This window comes from Gopherus flavomarginatus, chromosome 2 (assembly GCF_025201925.1).
Source record: "Gopherus flavomarginatus isolate rGopFla2 chromosome 2, rGopFla2.mat.asm, whole genome shotgun sequence".
In the NCBI taxonomy this organism is placed as follows: Eukaryota; Metazoa; Chordata; order Testudines; family Testudinidae; genus Gopherus; species Gopherus flavomarginatus.
This window is the reverse complement of record NC_066618.1, coordinates 103,880,224-103,903,373: the sequence shown is the minus strand read 5'-3', so window position 1 is coordinate 103,903,373 and position 23,150 is coordinate 103,880,224. Positions and strand designations below refer to the sequence as shown.

The window sequence follows — 23,150 nt, the reverse complement described above, 5'->3', positions numbered from 1 at the left end:
CTTATTTCAGATTAAAAGCCTGCCCTATTCTGGACCTTAAGTCTGTAAGGGACTGATTTAAGCACAGTCAATGTGTTTAAGAAAGTCCACACAGGGGTTTTGTGTTAGTGTAACTACATCTGTTTTAAAAGCAGTTCTCTTTAACTGCTACCCATTCTGAACATTGTGTGGATCCCTAAATAGTTACTTGCTTGGAAGGACTGCTGTTAGGGTGGCAGCATATAATCTAGCTGCCATTCCCCTTCTACTCTTCTCCCTGGACACACGCTGCCATTATTTGAATTTCCCTTTGCATAGCTCAATAAATGGGAGCATATGGCCTGAGCTAGCTCCAGTTGTAGCCAATGCAAAGACTCCCAATGACTAAAATGGGAGACGGATTGGGCCCCATAGGATTTTGTAGTCCAAGGCAATCCTGAATGTACAATGGCAATCCTAGAATGTAAATGTAAAAGCAGCGCTGTGAGCCCTCTGAAGCACAGCTTAGTGTGGTTAATATACAGAATGTAGTAAAAGAAACAGCAGTTGTTTACTCAAGCAGATTTTTCCTTTATTTTTTTAGTTAGATTTCAGAAATTATAATTAGTGCAAACACTCAGTATAAAAGTTGCAATAAGAAATTTACATTCACATTTACCATTTCAGCCCATTCACTTTTTAACATAAAAATAGGACAAATATTCAATTGCTCTTCTCAAATTTAACAATGCTGAAAAAGAGTGGAAGATACTCTACAGTATTCTATTTACATAAAAATAGACCCGTATTTATGCAAAACTAACATTAGATGTTACCCAGTGTTATTGTATTAATATTATATATATATAGTATATGTGTATGTATGTGTATATAATCTTTCTTTGAAGCATCAGTGGGCTACAGTAGTTGGAAAACAATGACATCTTGGCCCATTAGTCCATTCCTCAAAGCTATGAATATCCATGTTGTTTTACCTAGAGATGTTCTATTACAACACAACGAGCCTCACTCTATTCCCATAGAAGTCAATGGCAAAACCTCCTTTGGGGAGCAGACTCAATATAAAACCTGATACAAATCCCATTGAAGTTGATGCTTCCATTGATGGCAGTGGATTTTGGATCAGGCTGACGGGATCTTCTGATGTCTCTCAGACCAATATAACTGAAGAAAATGTCTGATTGGCTTCCCATAATTAAAGATGGAATTACAGTATATGTGGTGATAATGAACTCAAATACTTTCATTAAAGTATGCAAGTTAGTTTGGAAGCCACATCGAATTTACTGCAATCATCTATGGTACAGGTAAAACAGCAGATAAGATTACTGTAACATGGTCTTCTTACTTAATGGCTGGATTCAAGTTAGTTCACAATAAGGTAGAATAAATGAAGTTTTAATCCCAAAATTGCACAGTTCAGAGTCAATCTTTGCTTTGATTTTTGGAGGAAAATATCCCTATAACACTCAGACTAAATGATCATTTCTGAATGATCATCTTTACATATGTCATGTATTTTCAGCAGAAGAAAAAAAATCAAGTTGCTTACACTATATCATTTGGGCCACATTAGTGCTTTCCTAAGTCTCTCTAATAATATACATACTGTGTGTAAGCCGCATCAAAGCATGTATTGACATATATATCTTAATACACAAAACAGAATTATGTTACCTTCTGAAGAGTGAGAGAGAGAGAGAGAGAGAGAGAGAGAGAGAGAGAGAGAGAGTGTGTGTGTGTGTGTGTGTGTGCGCGCACGTGCACACGCCTGGCTCTTTTTCTTCTTAGCATCATTCTATTTGTGGATAGGAGTTTAAATGTCTTTGGCATACTTTCAAGCATTCCGTGGGGCTACAATGGATAGTATGGCTGGCTGTCATCTGACCAGACCAGTTTTGATTGTGAAACATAATGCTCCATTTTTGCTATCTATCTGCATGGTGCGGGACAGTTTGTGGTAGAAAGCAGAGACCCGGGAGTCAGAAAGCCGGATAGTGCATCACATCTATCCTTTTCTATTCAACCATTTATAATTGTTTGTTTGCTATCTTGTGAGGTGAAATCAAGCCCACAGAGAGGCTAGGACAAAGACTCACCAACACTTGAAAGTGCAGTAAGTCAAGGCACACTCTTGGAACTTCAGCAAGCTGTAGCAGTGTCCACATTGGATGTTGCATGGCAAGCTGATGCTCTGGAGATTCACACACTCGCTTGCCAGGCAATTACTTGCCATGTAGACAAGCCCTTAGTCCTACTTGAGAACCACATAGGAGGTGGATAGTTGTTGAGTGAAATCCCGGATCCACTGAAGTCAATGGGAGGTTTGCCGTTGACATTAATGGGACCAGGCTTTCAGTCCTTGTGCTGACTCTTTGAACAAAGCCAAGCTCACTCTTTAAACACACATCTAGGACACTTTAAAGGACCCAGGATTTCTCAGAGGAGAAACATAAGTTAAAACAAGGCATATTAAACTTTGTAGGCCAGATCCTGCAGAATTTGGTTGTGTTTTGTGCTAAACACCCAATCTTCCCAACAGCACAGTTAGTAGGAGATGGGGACAACCCATAATGTCAAATGATGTTCAACTCAGATTGCATTTTTGATTTACAATTCAAATCACGGGGTGAAATCCTGTCCCCACTGAGGTCAATCCATAGACTTCCACAGAGCTCAGATTTAACTTAGGGTCTTTAATTAAGCTGTTGAAATAATAAATAACAATATGGAATTGATTCTGTTTTAATAAAAGGAAAGTTGAAAATTAAAATACATGCAGGCTGCCATATATTAAAAATGATTTAGAGTAGGGGAAATGCAGCAAAGGAGCATAGCAATATATGTTAACAACAATGCCATACGAGAGAGTCAGGCAACTACTGAGCTTCTGAAAAGGACAATCTTTGTGTAAATGGGAACAGACACGGCAACAAAACTTACTCATGTCAATAGCCTCATTAACTTTAATGGGACTATTTGTATGAGTAAAGTGAGCAGAATTTTGCCCATAGTGTTATGCAATAAGTAGACTTTTCATACTTAAACCAACAATTCTTTCAAGATAATGGAGGAAAAAATAGGTACAACATTGTGATGGGGTTTACAGACCTGATACTAAGGCTAAGGGCATGAAGCAGCAACATTGGGCCAAGAAGGCCCTGACCCTCAGCAGCTGCAGAGCATGCGACAAATGGAGGATCTACTTAAAAAGGGACTCAGACAGTCAAGCAGGAGGGAGAGTGAAGGAGAAACTGACTGTCTGAAGCTTTTGGGACACAGAGATCTGGAGTGTGAGCAAAACCTGACTGGGAGAATAGGGGCCTGACCCCCCCTTCACCCCGACAAGGGAGAAATGGGGATGCTGAAAGTGAGGTGGGAAATCCCAGCTGATTATCTGAATTGTTGACCAACCCCCTTCTGAGAGGGAAGCAGAGTGCTGGGACTATGCTCCAAAGCAAAGAGAGAATCAGGGAGGTATGAAGGGGCACAGGGGAGGCTGGTCTGGTGAATCAGCTAAGAGGGGGCTGAGACTCTCTCTCCCCTCTTTCCCCTGGGGCCCTGGGCTGGGAGCTGGTGGAGCAGAAGGGGCTGGGTCCCCTTACCCTTCCTTTCTCCTCTGGCTAATTGCGAGAACCCCAGGAGTACCACACTGACTGTTACTTGGCTGCTGAGCCCTCACACTGCCTGGCAAGGCCATTCCAAGGCTCTGAGAGACTGTTGAGCTGTGGCCTGCCCACTAGGCCTGCTGACCCCCAGTGAAACCTGCTACAGACATTGAAAGAAAATCACTTTCTATATAAAACATATTGTACAAACTCCAAATGTTAAGGGCATGTTCACATGAACATGAAAGCAGGCCAAAGATCTGTAAATCTGCAACATTTAAAAGCAAGTTGTTATAGCTCCTGTACTATTGACTCCTGTTAAAAATGTTTGTGCATGAAAATGTATGTACGCACACATACATTGCTGTAAGACATAATACTAATGGCCAAATTCTGGTATAAGCAAAATGATCCCCCTAAATGAATATTTTTGGAAAAGCAGCGTTAATATGCACCTGTGTTCTGGCTGATAACAGCTTCACATCCTGTTCCCAAATGGAGGCATAAATCTGTGCAAGTGTATGTGCATATGACCATTGCTGGATCAAAAGTGTAAATGCATCAACAAGTGAATCATACTTCCTGACTGCAGTACAGATTACACCTTGGCAGTTGTCACGCAGATTGTGGAATGTCTTCTCTCAAAGGACATACAGGGCCAGAATAAGGGTTGTTGCTACGGGATTTCTAGCTTGCTAGGTAAAATTTGTCCCCAAAAGCTATAATTTTGAAAGGCATTTTTTAAATGTTACAGTGCCTTATTTTCAAAATTGCATGCTTAATTTTTGTGTAGAATTACACCAAATCTGCGCAACAATTGGTCATTTGCACATCTATACCATGTGGAAAAAACTTAATAGAATTTAACAGAAAATTATACCTATCTATAGAATTTCTGAACCACCTGTAGAATTCCATAGAGAATTATGTCCATGCTAGTTGCTATGGAATTCTATAGATTGGTTTAAAGTTCTAAAGAACAGATGTTCTCTATTGAATTCTGTTTTTAGAATAGTTTCTACAGAAGCTTATTGGCTCCATCCCTATTAAGTTTTATAGGACTTTCCCATCTGGTTGCCTACTTGTGAGTTTAACTGCCTGTCTGGATGCACAGATAACTCACTATTTGCATATGCTAAATACAAATCTGTAAATGCAAATGTTACAAATTTGCTGTGTGTGCGTGCAAATCAGGTAGTCAATTTACCGTTACATAGTTTTGAAAATCAGGCTGCAAATGTTCAATGTGGTTATCAAAGCAAAAACAAGAGTAACAAGAGAAGGTTTTTATTGGGGCTACTCTTTAAAAACGTTAAGTAATTTTATTTAGTAGTACACACAATTAACCTTAATCTACATTTAATTAGAACACATTGATGTATCACTTGGATTTCCAACTGAAAGTGAAGAAAAAAAATCTCTAGGTTTCTAAATAATACAAGTTTTACAATAGTCTAAAATGACTTCAATTTGCTAATTCCAATCTGTCATAACTGCTCCCAGCATCAACACATCTGGGACAAAAGTCATGTGCCAGGCACTTTAGCAGTAAGACACATGGAGTGTGCAATAGCAGTAATTAATCCACACCTTGGCCTAGTCTACAATGAGAATTTTTAGCAGTTTTAACACCATTGGTCTAGCACAGATACAGTTACATTGGTGCTAATAAATGTGAGAGTGCTACTGTAGATTGGAAATTGGTGTTTTTATCAAGATGTCTATACTGTACAATATAGGGCCAGCTCCCCCATTTAAGCACCAAAATAACCAGCCAAATTTTCAAACTAGATTAGCATGTTGAATGCTGAGGATTTAGGAGAATCTGGCCCTTATTTAGCTTTCTAAATGGGAGCTGAACACTTTTTAAAAGCAGGCTCCTTAATGATAAATAACAATAATGGTGGTAAACATTCCTGTGTGTGGACAACACAAGCACTTCCACCGCTGATGGCACTGGTGCAGTTGTGTTTGTGCTAGATCAAATTGGGGAAGAAGTGGTAAAAATGCTCTATACAGATACAGCTTTGCGGCCTGACTCTCCATTCTGTTCCACCAGTTTTCAGACGGCGTGACTGACTTCTTTGATTTCAATGGAAGCACAGTGGATAAAACTGGAGTAGCGGAAAGGAGAACCGGTCCCCTAAACCATATGGTAAGGCACAAGCAAAGCCAAGTGCTTAGGCACATTGGCCATGTACATTAATCAGCGCTAAGCCACAGTCTGAAATACTGTGATTATAAAACAGACATTTAAAAAAAGAGAAAAATAACATTCCAAATTAGTTTAAAATTCTCAATACAGGTGAAAAACCAGCCTATTGAGAGATCTTACACCTTATTGTGAAAATGTAACAAACAATACAAATCTGGTCCTGATTCAGCTAAGCACTTACTTAATTTTAAGTACATGCCTAAATCCAGTTGAAACTAGGCACATGCTTGAATACCTTGCTGACTCGGGGCCTACGCACCACTAAATCCATTGGGAATTTCACCACTAGTTTCAAAGGCTGCAGTATCAGACCAGTACTATTCCTCTTCTTTACCACAGATTTTCATCCCCTTCAGCATTTTGGACCCACTACCTGCTTTGTGCTTTTTAATTGCCCTCCCAGTCCTTGCCCTTGCTGAAGTCTGGCCCATGCTAGGTGAGTCAGCCTGTGAGGTGCTGTCTGGCAGTTCGAAAAGAGAAATAAGGACCAACAGGCAGCTCCCAGTTAAAACGACACTACCAGCAAGATGGGCTGTGATGGGGCAGGTTGGATGGCTGTGACAGGAGAATGTGTGTAAGGTGTAGTACAAACACTCGGTAAGGAAGGGGACAAAATGGAGAAAGAGAGAGAAAATTAGATGGAAAGGGGGAAAAAGCAATATATGAATGCGAAGAAGAGGGTTAGGGTGATGATGGGAGTAGGGGAAGAGATAAGCAGAGGTGTAAGAGTCCAGACTGTCATTACTCATAACAAATATATCACATTTACAATAAAAACATACTGAATTTGAGATGAATTAATCTATACATACTATTAAATGGGTTTAGAAAATCCTTAATTGTCATATGAAGCCAGTCATTCAATAGGATATAATGATTCATGTATGAAGCCAATTTAGATACATGGATCGATGTCTGCCTTTATGATGACAAGGTTACTTATAGAAACACTAGTGTTAATTAACCAGGCAGTCATGTGAAAGGATTTCAAGCCCTATAATAATACCAGATAAAAGTCTGCAAAATGTAAGAAGTCCATGTTAACCCACAGCATAAATTATGTGTACTATACAAAGTGCATACACTTTTTCCACTTCCATCAGCCTCAGTGCTGTTCTGTGGTTAGTGGTCTCAAATATATTATTGAATTATTATGTAGCAGAATTGCAGTTGTGTAAATAGTTTGTCAAATCTTATTAGCTATAGTAACAGATATTACAGCACAACATTATAAGGATTTAAAGTTTTCATGAGACATTGAATAGGAAATTGGCTTTGGAATAATTTTCCCATCTTCCCTGCAATGAATGGGATTAAATTGCTTTGAAGCATAAACTACAATCAGTTAAAGGGACAGATTCTGATCTGTTATACAAATGCACTTGACATCAAAAGCTGGCTCAGGGCCTGATACTGTACCATTGCAGCCAATGGTAGATTTGCCATTGACTTCAGTGGGAGTACGATTGGTGCCTTATACAGGAGGTCCCAGAAAAACCAACACAGAAAAGCCAAGTTTACATATTTTTTTATCACAATTATATGCAGCACTCTTATATTTTGAACTATGGGTCATTTTGCAACATGAGTCAAAAAATAAGGCCATAGAATGAAATGTTTATTATATACACACATATATATTTATATGAAAATGATGTATTTGTATAGTGTATTTCTCAGATACAATAACTGTAGTATTTATTACTACATTAAAAAACAATCTGGGTAACACCAATGGGCCAAATTTACTTTTTTTCCCCTTCAAATGAATTGTGCCTGCTCACCGCACTTATGAATTTGACAATGGCTCTTTCTCCCTTGATGCCTGTCCTAAATCAAACAGTACCTGTTGAATGCCAGACTTGTTACACAGTTAGAAACTAATATGTCCATTCATTTTTATTTTACAGTAAATGGTGTTTAATTTATTGCTTCTGATGACCAAAAGGTACTTTTTAAAAGATAGCATAGATGTCGATAGCACATTTCATATACCATAACATGGATTTAGCAACACTGAGGTTGGCGTGATTATTAGGTTACAGTTTCTCTTTGTTTTGTTGGTATTTTGCTTTTGCTTTGCAGAATGCACATGCAACTAGTGGATTAAACTCCGTCAAAAGTGATATGTCAAAAATATTTAGGAAAAACTTACTGTTTTCTTTTGTTTTACTGAAGTCAGGCATGTGCAGCATGCAGTAGATTGCAAGGAAAAACAAAAGGATGTCCATTTCCAAAGGATTTATAATCTTCATGCGCATGTAAAACCTCTGTTACAAAAATCATTAACATTTGTTAAAAGTGTGCCTTTTTGTTTGTTTTTTATACAAGTGTACATGCAACAACCTGTCATAGCTAAAACTATTTACAAAATTTCATACAATATCTCTTAAGTGAATAATACATGAAAGGCCAATGTTTAACACTGTACAAGATTACAAATAAATAAGGCATTATAATACAGTTTTATCACAAATTAAAAAATGTTGGTTGTCACTGCAATACAAAACTGTAACTTGAAAGAACATTATGGCTAAATAGTCCTCCTGACTGGACAGAACATGTACAGAATTTGGACTTGCTGATGGTAGAGTAAATGCTTAACTTGTGCTACAAGCAGATAATCAGATGAATTAAAATTATTCATATTGACCGCTTACTAATATATTCAATTCCTCAGTTTTGAAATGGCACAGGACAAACACACACAGATGTTTCCCAAGTACTTTCTTTGCCTTATAGTTACAATACAGGCAAAAATAGTAAAGACATTTAAGTCTGTAGTCTATTCTGTTACACTGTTGTAAATAAGGAGCAACTTCAATGGCATTACTGGAGATTTACTTTAGTGAAACCAAAAGCACAATCTGGCATGCACGGGGCCAAGTACTAAACTCCTGCTGCACCCCAGACATTCATTGATTTCCATAGAACTTTTGGGTGCATAAAGAATGCAGGTTCAGGCCTGATGAGATGAAAGTTCAGGCTCTCCCAAAATCTCACCTAAAGGGAGCAGAGCTCACTATTACAAGGTGTGCTTGTGTTTCAGGTGATGGTAATGGAATGTCAATACTCACAGGTGAGAACATCTACAGAGAAACAATGCACTTTACCTGTTGGGTAAAATTGCTTTTTAATCGATCTGTGTGTTAAATGTTTGGAAATATCTAGCCAGCAATTCAGCTGAATGCCAGTTTGTAATCATGGTAGAATAAAAAATAATCATTTAAACATAAATGTAACATAGGAACATTTTGAAATTAGTTCCCAAGAGAGAAGAAAGTTTGAAGACTTCTGATGTTCATCTGCTTATGTAAAGAATGAAAGACTTTAAAATTATTACTATTATCTTAAGAGAAAACATGCAAACTGATGTGAAATATTGTGCTTGCAATTGACAGACATTAACGACATCTTGCCAAAACTGGCACCAGTTTATTGTAGGGCTCCTCCCAGTTAAGTGTTCAAGCCAACAGCTACACAAGAATAAATGTAAACTTAGGACACTATTCTGCCCATGATGTGTCCATGTAACTTCCCTTAATTAAAATGGGAAGTACATATGTGTATCAAAGGGCAGCACTGACGCCTTAATGGGGCTACAGCAAGATCATCCAGTGCAAAACCTCAGAGCATGAATTGAAAAAATAATAAATCTAATATAGGAGAAATGCACCCTGATCCAAAGCCCACTGAAATCAATGGGAAGCTTTATATTTACTTCCATGGTCTTTGGATCAGGCCAATTATTATCTTCAGATGGTTGCCACAAAGAAACATAAGGATATTTCTTAAATTTGTCAAGAATCACATGCTTTTGTGGGCTGAGCACAGTTATTACTGCTATTTTCTTTCCTGCATAAAGCTTGCCAAAGGCATACATGGGGACGCAAAAGGGTGGAGAGACTACAGAAATATGTCATTCAAAGGAGGATACAAAAATGTACACAGAGAAATTAAATTTGGAAGGTCAGACAAATAGGAAATGAGAGCAGAAAGGCAAAAATACACTTTTAATACAACATTAGTAGAGTGAGTACCTAGTAGTGCCTGCTGTAATGGCTGCAAAACAGTTTCTATTGTAACTTTGTTTTAATTTCTGAACCATCTGTTTTTCCCATTGGAAAGATGCGGCCATCACAATGTAAACCGATGTACTGCTGCCTTGTTAAACCAGTGCTGCAGAATTGCCTCCAACTACAGCAACAGCAAAGGGAGGAATTCACTCTTCCTCAATCCATCACTTCAGTGACATTAGATGCCAAGGCCATTTCCCCTTCATATTTCCTGCTTTTAAACATCCTAGACAATTATTTAGATTGTAAGTTCTTGGAGCCAGGGACCAGCTTATTGTTCTGTTTGTACAGCATCGAGTGCAATGGAGTCCTGGTCCATGACTGGGGCTCCTGGGGCTACAGTAATTTTACTACTAAAAGTAATAATAAATGAAAAAAAATGGTTTTAATTTGACATAACTGGAATTGTAGTAGGAATGAATGACCCTAAACTGCACGGTTTAACTCACAACGTCAGTAAGTGCATAAGTTAATGGATGGTATTGCACCTATACAGAATTGTCCATTTTGGTTAAATGTCTAGTTTAACATAGGTTGGTTTACTTCATAAAATGCATATTATACAAGATACAGGATATGCAATGTGACCAAGTTCTCATAGCTCTTGGAACATCATCCTTTGCATTTCCTGATAACTTTTTATTTGAACAATACAATCTCAATGTTGCATTAATACAGTTTGCTTCAATTTAAATTATGCAATTTTTTGTTCTTGCTAATATGTGTGATCTGTTAACTTAGAGGGCCCTCATCACTATAGTTTTTGAATTAATGATTTTATTCCCAGCAACACCCTTGTGAGGCAGGGAACTATTATTATCCACACTCTGAAGACAGAAATACACAGAGATGAAGTGACTAGGCCAAGGTCACACAGGAAATCTGTGGCAGAGCCTGGAATTGAATAGATCAATCTAGTTCAGTGCTTTAACCGCAAATCTAGCCTTTCAATCTCTGTACTGACACACTGAAAATTGCTACAGAAATGAATAAAATAACTTCTACAAATCCATGATACACAATATAGTATTGATTTGGCTACATGGAGAGCTGAAAACAAACTTCATCATGTTTACTCCCACACTCTGCAACTGTTGGGACAACATTTGTCCATAAAGAGACCCCATTAAAAACTCTTTAAAATAAGAACAAAAGAGCTGCTATAGTGGGCTGACCCAGTATCCTGTGTCCAAGAATGGTCCATGGCAGAGGTTTAGGGGAAGTGTACAGAAAGGGAAATTGTGGAGTGATCCATCCATCTTCCACTGCCAGCTTCTGGCAGTCAAGAGATTTAGGGTTGGCATCCCTGACCATCCCAGCTAATAGCTATTGATAGACCTATCCTTCCTGAAGTTACCCAGTAATTTTTTTAACCCATTTGTGCTTTTTGACATCACAACATCCCATGGCAATGAGTTCCACAGATGAGTTGTGTGAAAAACTACTTCCTTTTCTTTGCATTAAACCTGCTGCCTACTAATTTTATCAGGTGACCCCTGGTTTTTGTTTTTTTCTATACCATTCATGATTTTATAGACTTCTATCATATACCCACTTAGTCATTTCTCTTCTAAAATGAACAGCCCCAATCTTTTTAATTATTCTCATATGGAAGCTGTTAATCTTTGTTGCCCTTCTCTGAAACCTTTTCCAGTTCCACTATATCCTTTTGGAGATGGGGCGACTAGAACTGGACACAGTATTCAAGGTGTGGGCATACTATGGTTTTATATAGTGGCATTATGATATTTTCTGTGGTTTTTTTTATCCCCTTACTAATAGTTGCTAGGATATAGTTAGCCTTTTTGATTGCTGCTGCACACTGAGCAGGAGTTTTCAGAGAACTATCCAAAGTAATTCTGAGATCTTTCTTGGGTGGGAACAGCTAATTTAGAATTCATCATTATATATGTACAGCTGGGATTATTTTTTCCAAGGTGCATTATTTTGCACTTAGCAACACTAAATTTAATCTGCCATTTTGTTGCCCAGCACCCAGCTTTGGGAGATCCCTTTGTAACTCCTCAGTCTGCTTTGGACTTAACTATCTTGAATAATTTTGTGTCAACTTTAAACCGTGACACTTCATTATTCACTCCCTTTTCCAGATCATTAATAAATATGTTGAACAGCACAGGTCTCAGTACGGATGGCTGGGGGACCCCGCTGTTCACCTCGCTCCATTGTGAAAACTCACTGTTTATTCCTACTCTTTGTTTCCTATCTTGCAACCAGTTACTGATCCATTGATCCCTCTTATCCCATGGTTACTTAGTTTCCTTAAGAGCCTACGGTGAGGGACCTTGTCAAAGACTTTCTGAAAATCCAAGTACGCTATATTTACTGTATCACTCTTATCCACATACTTGTTGACGCTCTCAATAAATTCTAATAGATTGGTGAGGCATGATTTCCCTTTACAAAAGCCTTGTTGACTCTTCCCCCCCAAAATTGTGTGCTTCTGTGTGTTTTATTCTTTATTACAGTTTCTACCAATTTGCCTGGTACTGAAGTTAGGCTCACTGGCCTGTAATTGCCAGAATCTACTCTGAAGTCTCTTCAAAAATTGGCATTAGATTAGCTACCTTCCAGTCATCTGGTACAGAGTGATTTCAGTGATAGGTTACATACAACAATTAGTAGCTCTGCAATTTCATATTTGAGTTCCTTCTGAACTCTTGGGTGAATGCAAGGATCATTGCAAGCACACTGGCATATGGATGGGCAGTTTACAAAAGAAGTGGCCTATAGAACTTGACTGGGTGTATGCCTTAAGACTTAATATAGGTGTTTGGATACCACAGTAATGGATGTGGTATAAGATGATAGACAGACTTATCCATGACAAAAGCCTACTCCAAATAAGAGCCTCTAGTATCAGAATCACAGTCAGAATTTAAAACCCAATCCTGTTCCTACTGAAGTCAATAATAAACTTCTAGTGGCTCCTGCACTGAGATGGGAACTGTGCAACTGACGTGTGCATTAGATAGTAGGAAACTTGTACAGCAAATACAACAGTTTTGTTCTGTTGTACATTCTGCATATTTAAAAATATTTTTTAAACAAAACTAGCTTCTAGCCTCTCCCAGTGGCAATGTGTATTTCACTTGTGTGTGCTGCCTGTACCTTGGAGTGTTGTATGGCAGCAACCCCTGGACTACCTGTGGCCTAGGCCTCTCCGCAATATGACCTGCTGTCCTCATCTTTAATACATAAGTGCATTCCACATCATCTTGACTCAAGATGAAACACTGTATGCTGGGACACGTAATCTTTGTGGATTGCATCTGTTTATTAGAGATCATGAGAGTGGCTGAAATATGTTCTCTTTTATGCAAATTAAGAGCAGCCCTCTAACTCAGGGGAAGTTTACCAACATGATCGTCATTTGGAGAAAGTTTGATGTGCTTGCCTTTCAGAGTCCTATCTTCAAAAATAGGTATATACTTTCTGTAATTGTGTAACTAAGAAGAACAAGCCTGGTGCTGAATTAGGATATATAATAAAACAGTGGCATCAATTTTTTAAAAAAAAATATTGGCAAATATACAAATATAACAATACTAACAGCACATTTGTAACTGATACTGGTCAGCCCTTTGAAGAGTTCCAACAGGCCTAAATCCTCACTGAGCAAAAAAATCTGTGCTTTCAGTGGAAGTCTGCTACTGCAAAAAGAGAGAGTGTCTCACTGTTCTCTACCTTCAATACAATTGGCAATGTGCATAAAACAGGAAAGATTGTTTCTATATTGCATAAGCATATTGCTGTGCTTGCAGGATGGCACCTCTGTCTCATACAAGGCCAAAAAGGCCTACCGAAAGAGTAATTTAGCAACCTTCTTTGTCAATGGAAAGAACATTTATTAGTATCTGGTCAAATTCCTAAGCCCTGTCTCTTGTCTAGCTCATAGCATTGTGCTGTAATTGTAACTGGAAAGCATTCAAAGCTACTGAACATGCAAATAAAACTTAAAAGATACCTCAATTTAGCAGTTGGCTTTAATTCAGCCTTCATTTACCAATCTCAGATGAATTCTTGTTTCCTTATTTCAAGCAGTGAAGCAAGATTTCCATAACTCTTGCTATAGACCCAAATAATTTTCAATCATCTCACCCTCCTTTCCTAATAGCAGTTTTACTAACCTCAGACCCAACAATACTGGATATGGTGGTAAGAGAAATCTCTCCCTTATGCCACTGCAGGTGGATGTGTAAATAAATACATATTATATATATATATATATATATATATATATATATATATATATATATATATAAATCTCTATTATCTATCTCTATATAGGAGTGTTTGTATATGTGCATATATAGATTTAATATATATATATACACACACAAATACAGTGTCACGTGTACACTTTTTTCAGTTATAGCATTTATCCTTTAAAAATGCCAAGAAAATATTCCCTATTTCCAAAAAATTGGGTTTAGACTTTTCCTAACAGAATTGCTAGCCCTTATTTGTTCCATTCCAAGAGTTTGTTTATGCAGTTCCCAAGTTCTCTTTGGTTGGGTTGTAGTGATCCTTGGTTGATGCCATGGCCTATGATCCTTGACCTCCTGGTGAAAATTCAGGCAATCTCTGCTCTCTGAGTTCACTGCGAATTTTATCTGCTCTATGCTTCTTTCACAGCTAGCACAGAAGGAAGGTAATGTAATGTTTGATTTGTGTGGGTTGTTGATGCTTGAAGTGCTCCAAGCCCAGCTTTTACAGTAAAGCTGGCGACTGAGGACACTGATGGACAACTGGTGCCGAGTTTGGTTTGAATGTTTGTTCTCCCGTAAGAGTACATTTTCCGCTCTAAGTTTAAAGACCGTGGTTGCGAATTATTTCCATTGGTCTTTCCTTCAAGAAAATAGGTCAACATTTCGCCTTTTCCCTTTACACTGACTTTACCTCGGCACACAAACTCGTAAGTGCACCTCTTCAATATCCGCTGAGCTTCTTCTGTCACCTGTGGGTAAGAAAAGCCAGTATTATATTTTACCATTCCTATCAATTAGCTAGGGTTAAGCCTAGACTAAGAAAACAGAATTATACTTCTCTATGACACTTTCATAGATGCGGGGAGGGATAGCTCAGTGGTTTGAGTATTGGCCTGCTAAACCCAGGGTTATGAGTTCAATCCTTGAGGGGGCCATTTAGGGAACTGGGGTAAATATCTGTCTGGGGATTGGTCCTGCTTTGAGCAAGCGGTTGGACTAGATGATCTCCTGAGGTCCCCTCCAACCCTGATATTCTATTCCTTTAACTGTGATGAAAGATGTTCCATGGAATGAATGAGTAACTATTGGTTTATGGTTTCCCCTGGTATGTGCTTTGGTGCTAATAATTATAATAATGAATAATGAGATGGGCCCTAAGGAGCTGGGGTTTTGGTTCTCTCATTAGAAACACAGGGTCTAATTCTCTGGTGGTACAAGCTAGCACAGCTTCATTGAAGCTAGTTTACAGTAACAGAGATTTTGGCCAAATGTGAAGTTCAGATACAGGTGTCCCCAAAGTTCAGTCTGTGCTAGGAGTTGCAGCTTTGTTTCAGGACAGTCTCAAAGATTATTAATATTTTACAAGTGTGCGGCGCCTTTCATCCAGAAAGATTCCACAAGCTATAGAAGATGTGACTGAATGCAATCTGATATAGGTCCTTATCCTGTAGACCTTATTCAGGCAAAATTCCCAGAGTGAAGTGGAAGTTTAGGGGTGATTGGCCTGCGTAAAGACTGCAGATTCAGGCCTATAATCCAGCGGAGTGCAGTACAGCAGGAATTTGAAGGTGAAACTTCCCTTTGTGGTTTGTTGATCCTTTGATTTCACCACCTCAAAGCAGTGGAGCAGATAACAGAAGAATAACTACACAGCAGGCACCTGAATCACCTTGGGGATGTTGTCACATTCATAAGAAACATGAAGAGATTGAGGCTGAGCTTTCTAAGTAGCCTTGAAAATGTAATCATAGGATTGTTAATAAACAGGAACTTCAAACTGATACAGAGTGATTGGAATGTACTCACCTGAATTTTACCCTGCACTCCAGTACTATCCATTCTGCTGGCAACGTTTACAGTGTTGCCCCAGATATCGTATTGTGGTCTTCTGGCCCCAATAACTCCTGCCACTACAGGCCCAACATTAATACCTAAAATCAGAACAATGGCTTTTATTTTGTTGTTGCTGCTTCAAGTGCTGTGACATAGATCTAAGAGAAACAGTCACTCTTTCCAACTGTTTCGCCATAAATGACTTCAGTGTTTTTACCTGTCATAGTACACAATAGCATCATCTTATATTAGAGCTTTTCAACACCCAGGATCCCGAAGAGTGCTAGAAATTGAACTACACAGGCACACGGAGCACACTTGAAATGTAACATTATTTTAACTCATATTAAAAAACTGTTCTAATCTCATGAGGGAAATTCTCAATTTCAATCTTCCTGGGGGGAGGAGGAGGAGAAGAAGAATCACCTATGGCATAAAATGTATCAGCTATTTAGTAGCACATGTCATGGCACGAGGTTATTGACCCTTGATTACTTCTTATGGGCTCTATTGTGCTTTTTAAGAGACAGCATCCTAAGCAGGAATACACTGACCAGGCACCGGAATTGGGCTGGGAAACATCAGAAGATGGGGCAAGGGGAAGCAGGTCCAGACAAGGGATATATTCTGCATGCAGAGGCACACAGGTTCCCCTGGGAGTGCTATCAGGGGAGAAGCACTCAGAACTGGCACACACATTTCCTTTTTGGAGGCACAGTATTAGCTCCCAGGCCCTATGCTGATTTCACCAGCTAGTGTGGAAGTGGGGAGCGGCATGACCCTACCACTTTTTGCGGTTTCTTGCACAGCTGCTGGTTCTAATGGTCTCAGGTCCTATGCAAGGATGAGAATTGTGGCTTCCCCATGACAAGTTGCATAAGTTAAGTGGGGAGAGGGATCCTGGTGCTCTGTCTGTCCCTTGCACACTTGTGCATGGCCAGCCACACTGTGGTCTTCTAAGGACACTTTGGAGGAAGTCATTATACCAGTGATGGAGGAAATCTTCTAGTTGCTGGGCAGTGGGGGAGTTTAGGACCGTAGCATGACTTGCCTCTCCTCACTATTGATGTCATGGTCTATGACCACTTTCACCACTTGGCTGCTAGTGTATCCAGTCCACTTTATGTGCACAACTGATCCGCTCCAGTTTGAGCGCACAACTCAACCAATGGGATAGGAAACAAAAGGAGTGAGGGTGGGGGAAGCATGTCAAATTAGAGGATTTCACTGAGATGAGAACAGCCATGGAATTACTGTTGAGGAAGGGCCAGAAGGAGGGATGGCACTGAAGCAACAAAGGCTGCAGAAGGGAATTGGCTTTTAGGGGTGAGGATCACAGTGCAATTCTTCATGTGGAGGAGAGAATGTGTGTGTGGCACGAGAGGGCTGAAGGAGGAAGCAGGGGGGTTTGATTTGTTGGAGGAAGCAGAAGCTGCAGCAACTAGGAGAGGAAATGAGCTAAACGACCTTTCTTGATACCGTAAGAAAAGTCTCAAAGATTCCAAAGCATTTTCCAAACTATATATGCACACAAAACATGTACACACACCAGTGAAGTACAGCTAGCTCTGGAGTGGAATGCTGCAGCAGTTTAACAAAGCACAGCAATGTTAGAGAACAGAGCATGTCAGGGAATGAAAGCAAACCATACGCAACTGAAACTCTAAAAGAATTTTAGCTAAGCATCACATAACTAACCAAACTGGAATTGGTCCTGAACATAAAGACTAGCACCCTTAATCTCGATGCTTTCATTCCCACCTTCTGCATGTGTAACTCCCCTTAAATTAATGGCAGTTGTGCAAACATGCTGATGATATAATAGCCATCGATCTAGACTCGTCTGGTTCCATGCTCTTGAGTGAAACTTGAATATGAGCAATTTTCATTAAAATATATGGGCAATTCTCTACTACTGAACCTCTTCGGATAAAATGGGGAAGGCAGCCAACAGCAATGCTACGTTTTTTAGGCTAATTCTAGAAACATGACTTACCAACTCGGAGGACAAAATCGTTGTAAGACTGATAGTTGATTTCATCAAGAACGTCAAACATCTCTATTGCAAAATCTGCCAGTGTACTCAAGTGGGAAACAATTGATTTTTTAGCCTAGATAAAAAGTAACATTTTACATTAGATTTACACAGTAGTATGAGCCAGATGAAACACTGCCATACCCTTTCATTCTCAACTGCATCTAAACTATTTTGCTAAACGTGAAAGGGAACTTTCAATTGTGTTTCAGATGTTTGCATTATTTTTTCCAGTGCTGAAATGTTTTTGTTTCTCTTTTTGACTTCTGGGAGTCATGGGGGCAAATCAGGAGACATAGATACTCAATGGGAAAAAGGGATCACAACAAGAAGTCAGATGTGGCCAAAGCCTAAGGTTACATGAAGCTCCTCCTTCTATATTCCATTAATTGAAATTCTTTGTCAATTTATTATGGATTAGCATTCCGGCTCTGGCACATGACTTACCAAGGACTTACTACCAGCTTAAACTTCAAGACAGAGCTGTCCTTACTTTTGATCATCATCTTTTCTGTCTGAAACTCAAATGCTCTGGATTCCTGCCTTCCTCAGGTGTTTTTGAGAGGAGAAACAGACGCGTAAACACCAGGAAAGCAAAACTGATGTGGAAAAAAGTGTTTCTGCTGCTGGGCAACAGCTATTTGCTCAGAGCTGTAAGCACTGCTTCTTGTGGTAACTAATAACTGGGGCTTTTGCTAGCTATGTGAGTTCTGGGAGCTTCATGCTGCTCCTGTTGACAACATTCCCATTGACCTCAGTGGTGCAGGATTGGACTCAATCCTGTGAGGAATGGAGAAGCCTTATCTCCCTTGCTTTCAGTAGAAGGTGAAGGCTGATCAGACCCTTCAAGGTCTAGGTCCTTTGTAGAGATTTAGTCTGAATTATGTCAAGATTAAATATGAATAGGTAGAACAGATTTTCAAAGTGAAAAGCTTGGAACAACTGTATAGGGTGGGAGAGAGGTGGAGGGGCCAGTGCAAGGGATGGCAGGAAGGTTTGCACAGGAGGGCTTTGGTAACTGGCATGGGATGAATCATGGTAGGTGAGAAGGGAGCTCACTGTATGGGCTCATGATGGTGAAGATGTGACACGTCTGGCTGGGGGAAGTCCAGAGTGGTCCCCAGAGAGTTTACTGTATTGCTGCTCTGTTGTCTAGCATTATTCTGATTGGGTGGCCCTTGATGTGTGGTGGGAACTATTGGCGAGTATAACAAACTGCTCAGAGCGTCAGTATGTTGACATGGAGGCTCATCTCCTGAGGGGTCCATTTGCCCTGTGCTGTCACTTTCTGGAACTGTGCGCCCCAACCTATCAGGGAACATCTGGGATAATAATCCTTGTGGGAGGAAAATGTAAGAAGGGAACTCCCACACATTTTGTGGGTTCTTCTACCAATTTAGTGAAGTGAGGACCTTTTGAGAAACACACCTGCTTGGATAGACTATGATTGTTGGGGATGTGGATGTTTTTCAACCATGCTTGAAGACACCAAGATTGAAGTCTTGCTAAAGGAGTCAAGAATGAAAAGGCTGTCATATGTCCCAGGAGTTATAGGCAGACCTTTGCAGTGATTTGGCAACATTGTTGAATTGTTGAAACAAGGTTGGACATTGTGGCGAATCTGTTGTTGGGGAAGTACACTCTGGCAAACAGAGTGCAGTGTGGACCTGATGAAATCTATACACAGGGGTGAAAGTAAGTGAGGCCATTTACTGGTATGGGCCTGGGGGGCGGGAGGGGCGCGGCTACAGCTCCTAGAAGGGGTGGGGCCTCAGGTGGCAGGGGCAGGGCTGGGGTCAGCATCTTCCAACCAGCCCTTTCAAGTCGCCTGGCCTGCGCCACCCGGGGCTCCTGTGTTGATTTAAAGGCCCTTTTCTCTTAGTCTTTAGTTATTTTTTCTTTACTTGGTCTGTTAATTAGCAGAGTTTGTGCTTTGAGTGGCATTTTCCGTCTCTGTCCTTGTTTGCCCATCTTGGGCTTTGTATGTTTCTCTTCAAGTTCAGGTTCTGCCTAAGACCCTGGGTTTCAAATCCTACTATAGACGTCTGAGTGAATATTTTCAGTACTGGACTAATTCAAATGACTCCTCTGCTAGCAAATACACAATACATGAGATAAACATATTTAGCTTTTGGACCATACACAGCTGGAGTTACCCAACATCATACTTGTTTTTAGGATTCTAGTTCAAAGAGCATTTATACCAGACATACTGATATGCCTCTGCTTGTTTGCCTGAGATCACACTGATACAAAATTCAAGTGATCAATTTTTGTCTGTCTCAGGACCTCAATTAGAGTCAACAATTTTACCACACACATGTATTTTAAAAATACATCTCTGTAGGTTTGGACTGATGTTCATTTAATAGTAGCACAGAAATGAAGAGAATTAGGAACGGCAAAAAAAGCATCAATCAGAGGCATCCTACAATCACAGAATATTCATTATTCTGGGATATATTCCAAACTGATCCCAATAATTGATTCAGCTGTAGTCTTGTTTTTTATTTATTTAACAAAGTTAATTGTATCCTTGAAAAGTTCATGGCTCGTTCTAGCCCTATTGCCCTCCAGTGCACTGTTATTCTGCAAAATCTATTTCAGCTCACTCAAGGGTGCCTCTGTGATTCGTGCACACGGATATCAGATCAGGCATGGACAAATTAGGGAGTACATGCTAAAATGCATTCACCATGGCCTCTGATATAGTAGTCCAACACCAGATTTGCTGTGATTATTCTGATTTATACTAGGTTAATGCCCAAAGGATCCCCCATTGTGCTAGCTTCTGTACAAACCCTTGGAAAAGTGTGATCCCTGCCCCCAAAAGCTTACAGTGTAATTTAAAATAAGACAATAAATAATAGGAGGAAAAAGTGTAGGGGAGAGGACAAGGGTAGCAGTAATAAGTTCACACAGTTACACGGGCTAACTGCACATGGGCAGATGCTCAGAACTATGCTTAAAACTAGATGGTTCTGATGTCATTTAAAATTTAAAAGGGAAAAAAAGTTTAACTATGGGGTTGGGGCTAGAGAAAGGATGAGGGGAAGGACAGAAATGGATAGGTTTTGGAGGAACCAGAATGGCAGTTCAACTATCATACCTGAGTTACTTTCCTTGTTTCTGGGTGTTTGGCTGGAAATGTAGACCAATGTCTACATTTGGCCTCAGACTCTTTAACAAACAAACAATCCCTAAGTTATATTCTGGTGGAACTGTCACTGCAGGACTTCCTGCTTCTCTGTTGCACTTAGGGAGCTGACCCGAGTATAAAGTAGGTGTAAAACACTTCCATTCTGCTCGGGTAGCCTTCACACTGAATTTGCACTGGTGAAGATAACTACATAGGGTGCAGAGGAGCACAGGATCAAGCCCCAATTCTTAACCATCTCGGTAATGCTCAGCACACCATGCTTGCATTGTATCTCTAGAGTCTTAAGTTATTGTTTGTTTTTCAGATGTAAAAGGTTAAATTGTTGCAAAGAAATCAAATTGTTATCAGTTATTATTTCTAGCCACATTTTTACAACTGATGGTGTTTAGTTGTTCAGTTGGAGACTGAATTAACATCATTTGCACATGGAGTACACAGAGTCTTTCATTATACTGTGTGACCAGCTTACCTTAGTTCCTGTAGTTGGTACAAGTCCTACGGCTGCCATATATGTACTGCCAATTGTCTTGATCTTTTCTATGTCCTTATAACATTCTTTGTCCAGAAGCTTTGTTTAAAACATAAAACTGTTAAACATTACATAATATTTTAGACAATAAACCCCATAGCTATCAGATAATATGTGCATATTAAAGTTGATAAACCACTTCAGTCTTTACAGGACCAGTCTTGGCAGTGGCAATATTCTCAGTGCCTTCTGTGGGAGCCACATCAGACATTAATGTTTTTAAAGGCATTTTGGGCCAGATTTTATAAGATATTTAAGCATGTAAAGAAGCAGATAGGTGCCTAATGGGATCTACAAAAGCACTTAGACTCCTAACTCCCACTGAAATCAGATGTTTACAGAGTCACATTATTAGATAGCCAAACTAAGACGAATTTTCCACAAATAACCTTGAATTGGCAGAAGTCTGGTGGACTCAGTAAGATCAAATGACAGAGAGTTTAGACCTTACCTCATCAAAATCAGCAATAATTTCATTTAAGAGGCGTAAACACTCCACTCCCATGTTATTGCCATCCAGTTCAATGTAGAAATCGTTGAAATTTGGGATGGAAGCAAACATCACTCCCACTTGTGAATATGACTGGTAATAAAGGTCCTGAAATTTTTGAATTATATGGGGTTTTAAAATTAGAGATTAACATAAACAGGCAGTATCATCCTTGTGATTTCTTGAGCTCAGATTTACTTTTGTTAAAGAGAAATTCCATAATGTTTACCAAGCTCTGTCCTACAAATGAAACAGGTCATAGAACGTTGTTTTATTTCCTATGACATATCCTGCCCCATTTTCCACCCCTGTGCCTGGGAGGTGTAGAGGGTCTGAGATGCAGCACAAACAGTGTAATTTTGGATTTACAGAACTCCTAGAAGGTTGCATGCTTGAGAGATGGGAGCTTGAAGCAAGGTGTGTGATGAAAGCAAAGAAAGACTGTGCAGGTTCACAGGCCATTCTTCCCTGTGAAAGAGGAGCAATGATGGTTGTATAGGCTACTGCAGCACTGAAGATGCTGTAAACACTATAGAGTGGCTTTGCTACCACGGAGCAGGCCGAGGGAGGAAGGGACAACTTCCTCCTCTTACAAGATATTACATATAGATCCAAGTCCTTCACTCAACACACAACCAGAGTATTGAGGCTTTGAGCTGGGGAAATCTATAGGGTTGTATCTGTTTATTTGCTCCACCATCTTTTTACTGCGAGACATAAATATAGTCCACGCATGCATTGCATTTGTACAACAAATAATTATAAGAGCTCAATCATGCCTCTCCCAAGGCTAGGCCAGGCGGGGGATAGGCAGCAGAAGTATTGCTGGAGCACTGGTGCCTGTGGGAGAGCTGCTCCTTTCTCCATTTAGTCAATGTGTGCAGTATAAGCCCAGTGGTGCAGCTGTCTGGCATGGGGAAGGGAAGGGCGTTGGACTTACCCTCACACTGGGCCAGAACTAATGGCCAAGCTGGGTCCATTAGTTCTGACTGTAGC

The 23,150-nt window shown here is 39.7% G+C and overlaps 1 protein-coding gene across 2 annotated transcripts in view; it reads right to left on the bottom strand.

Moving 5' to 3' along the window:
- Positions 1-1,705: 1,705 nt before the first annotated feature.
- Positions 1,706-23,150, bottom strand: part of ADCY1 (adenylate cyclase 1) — a 240,841-nt gene continuing 219,396 nt past the window's right edge. The window contains exons 16-21 of one of the 2 annotated variants that reach the window (XM_050937673.1): positions 22,116-22,262; positions 21,605-21,703; positions 17,937-18,051; positions 15,914-16,038; positions 14,799-14,856; positions 1,706-8,072 (exon numbers count right to left, since the gene is read on the bottom strand). In XM_050937673.1, the coding sequence (XP_050793630.1) occupies positions 7,981-8,072; positions 14,799-14,856; positions 15,914-16,038; positions 17,937-18,051; positions 21,605-21,703; positions 22,116-22,262 (636 nt within the window). In that variant the 3' untranslated portion in view covers positions 1,706-7,980. Of the gene's footprint in view, positions 8,073-14,196; positions 14,857-15,913; positions 16,039-17,936; positions 18,052-21,604; positions 21,704-22,115; positions 22,263-23,150 lie in introns of those variants that run through there. The other variant, XM_050937672.1, reaches the window with a different exon arrangement.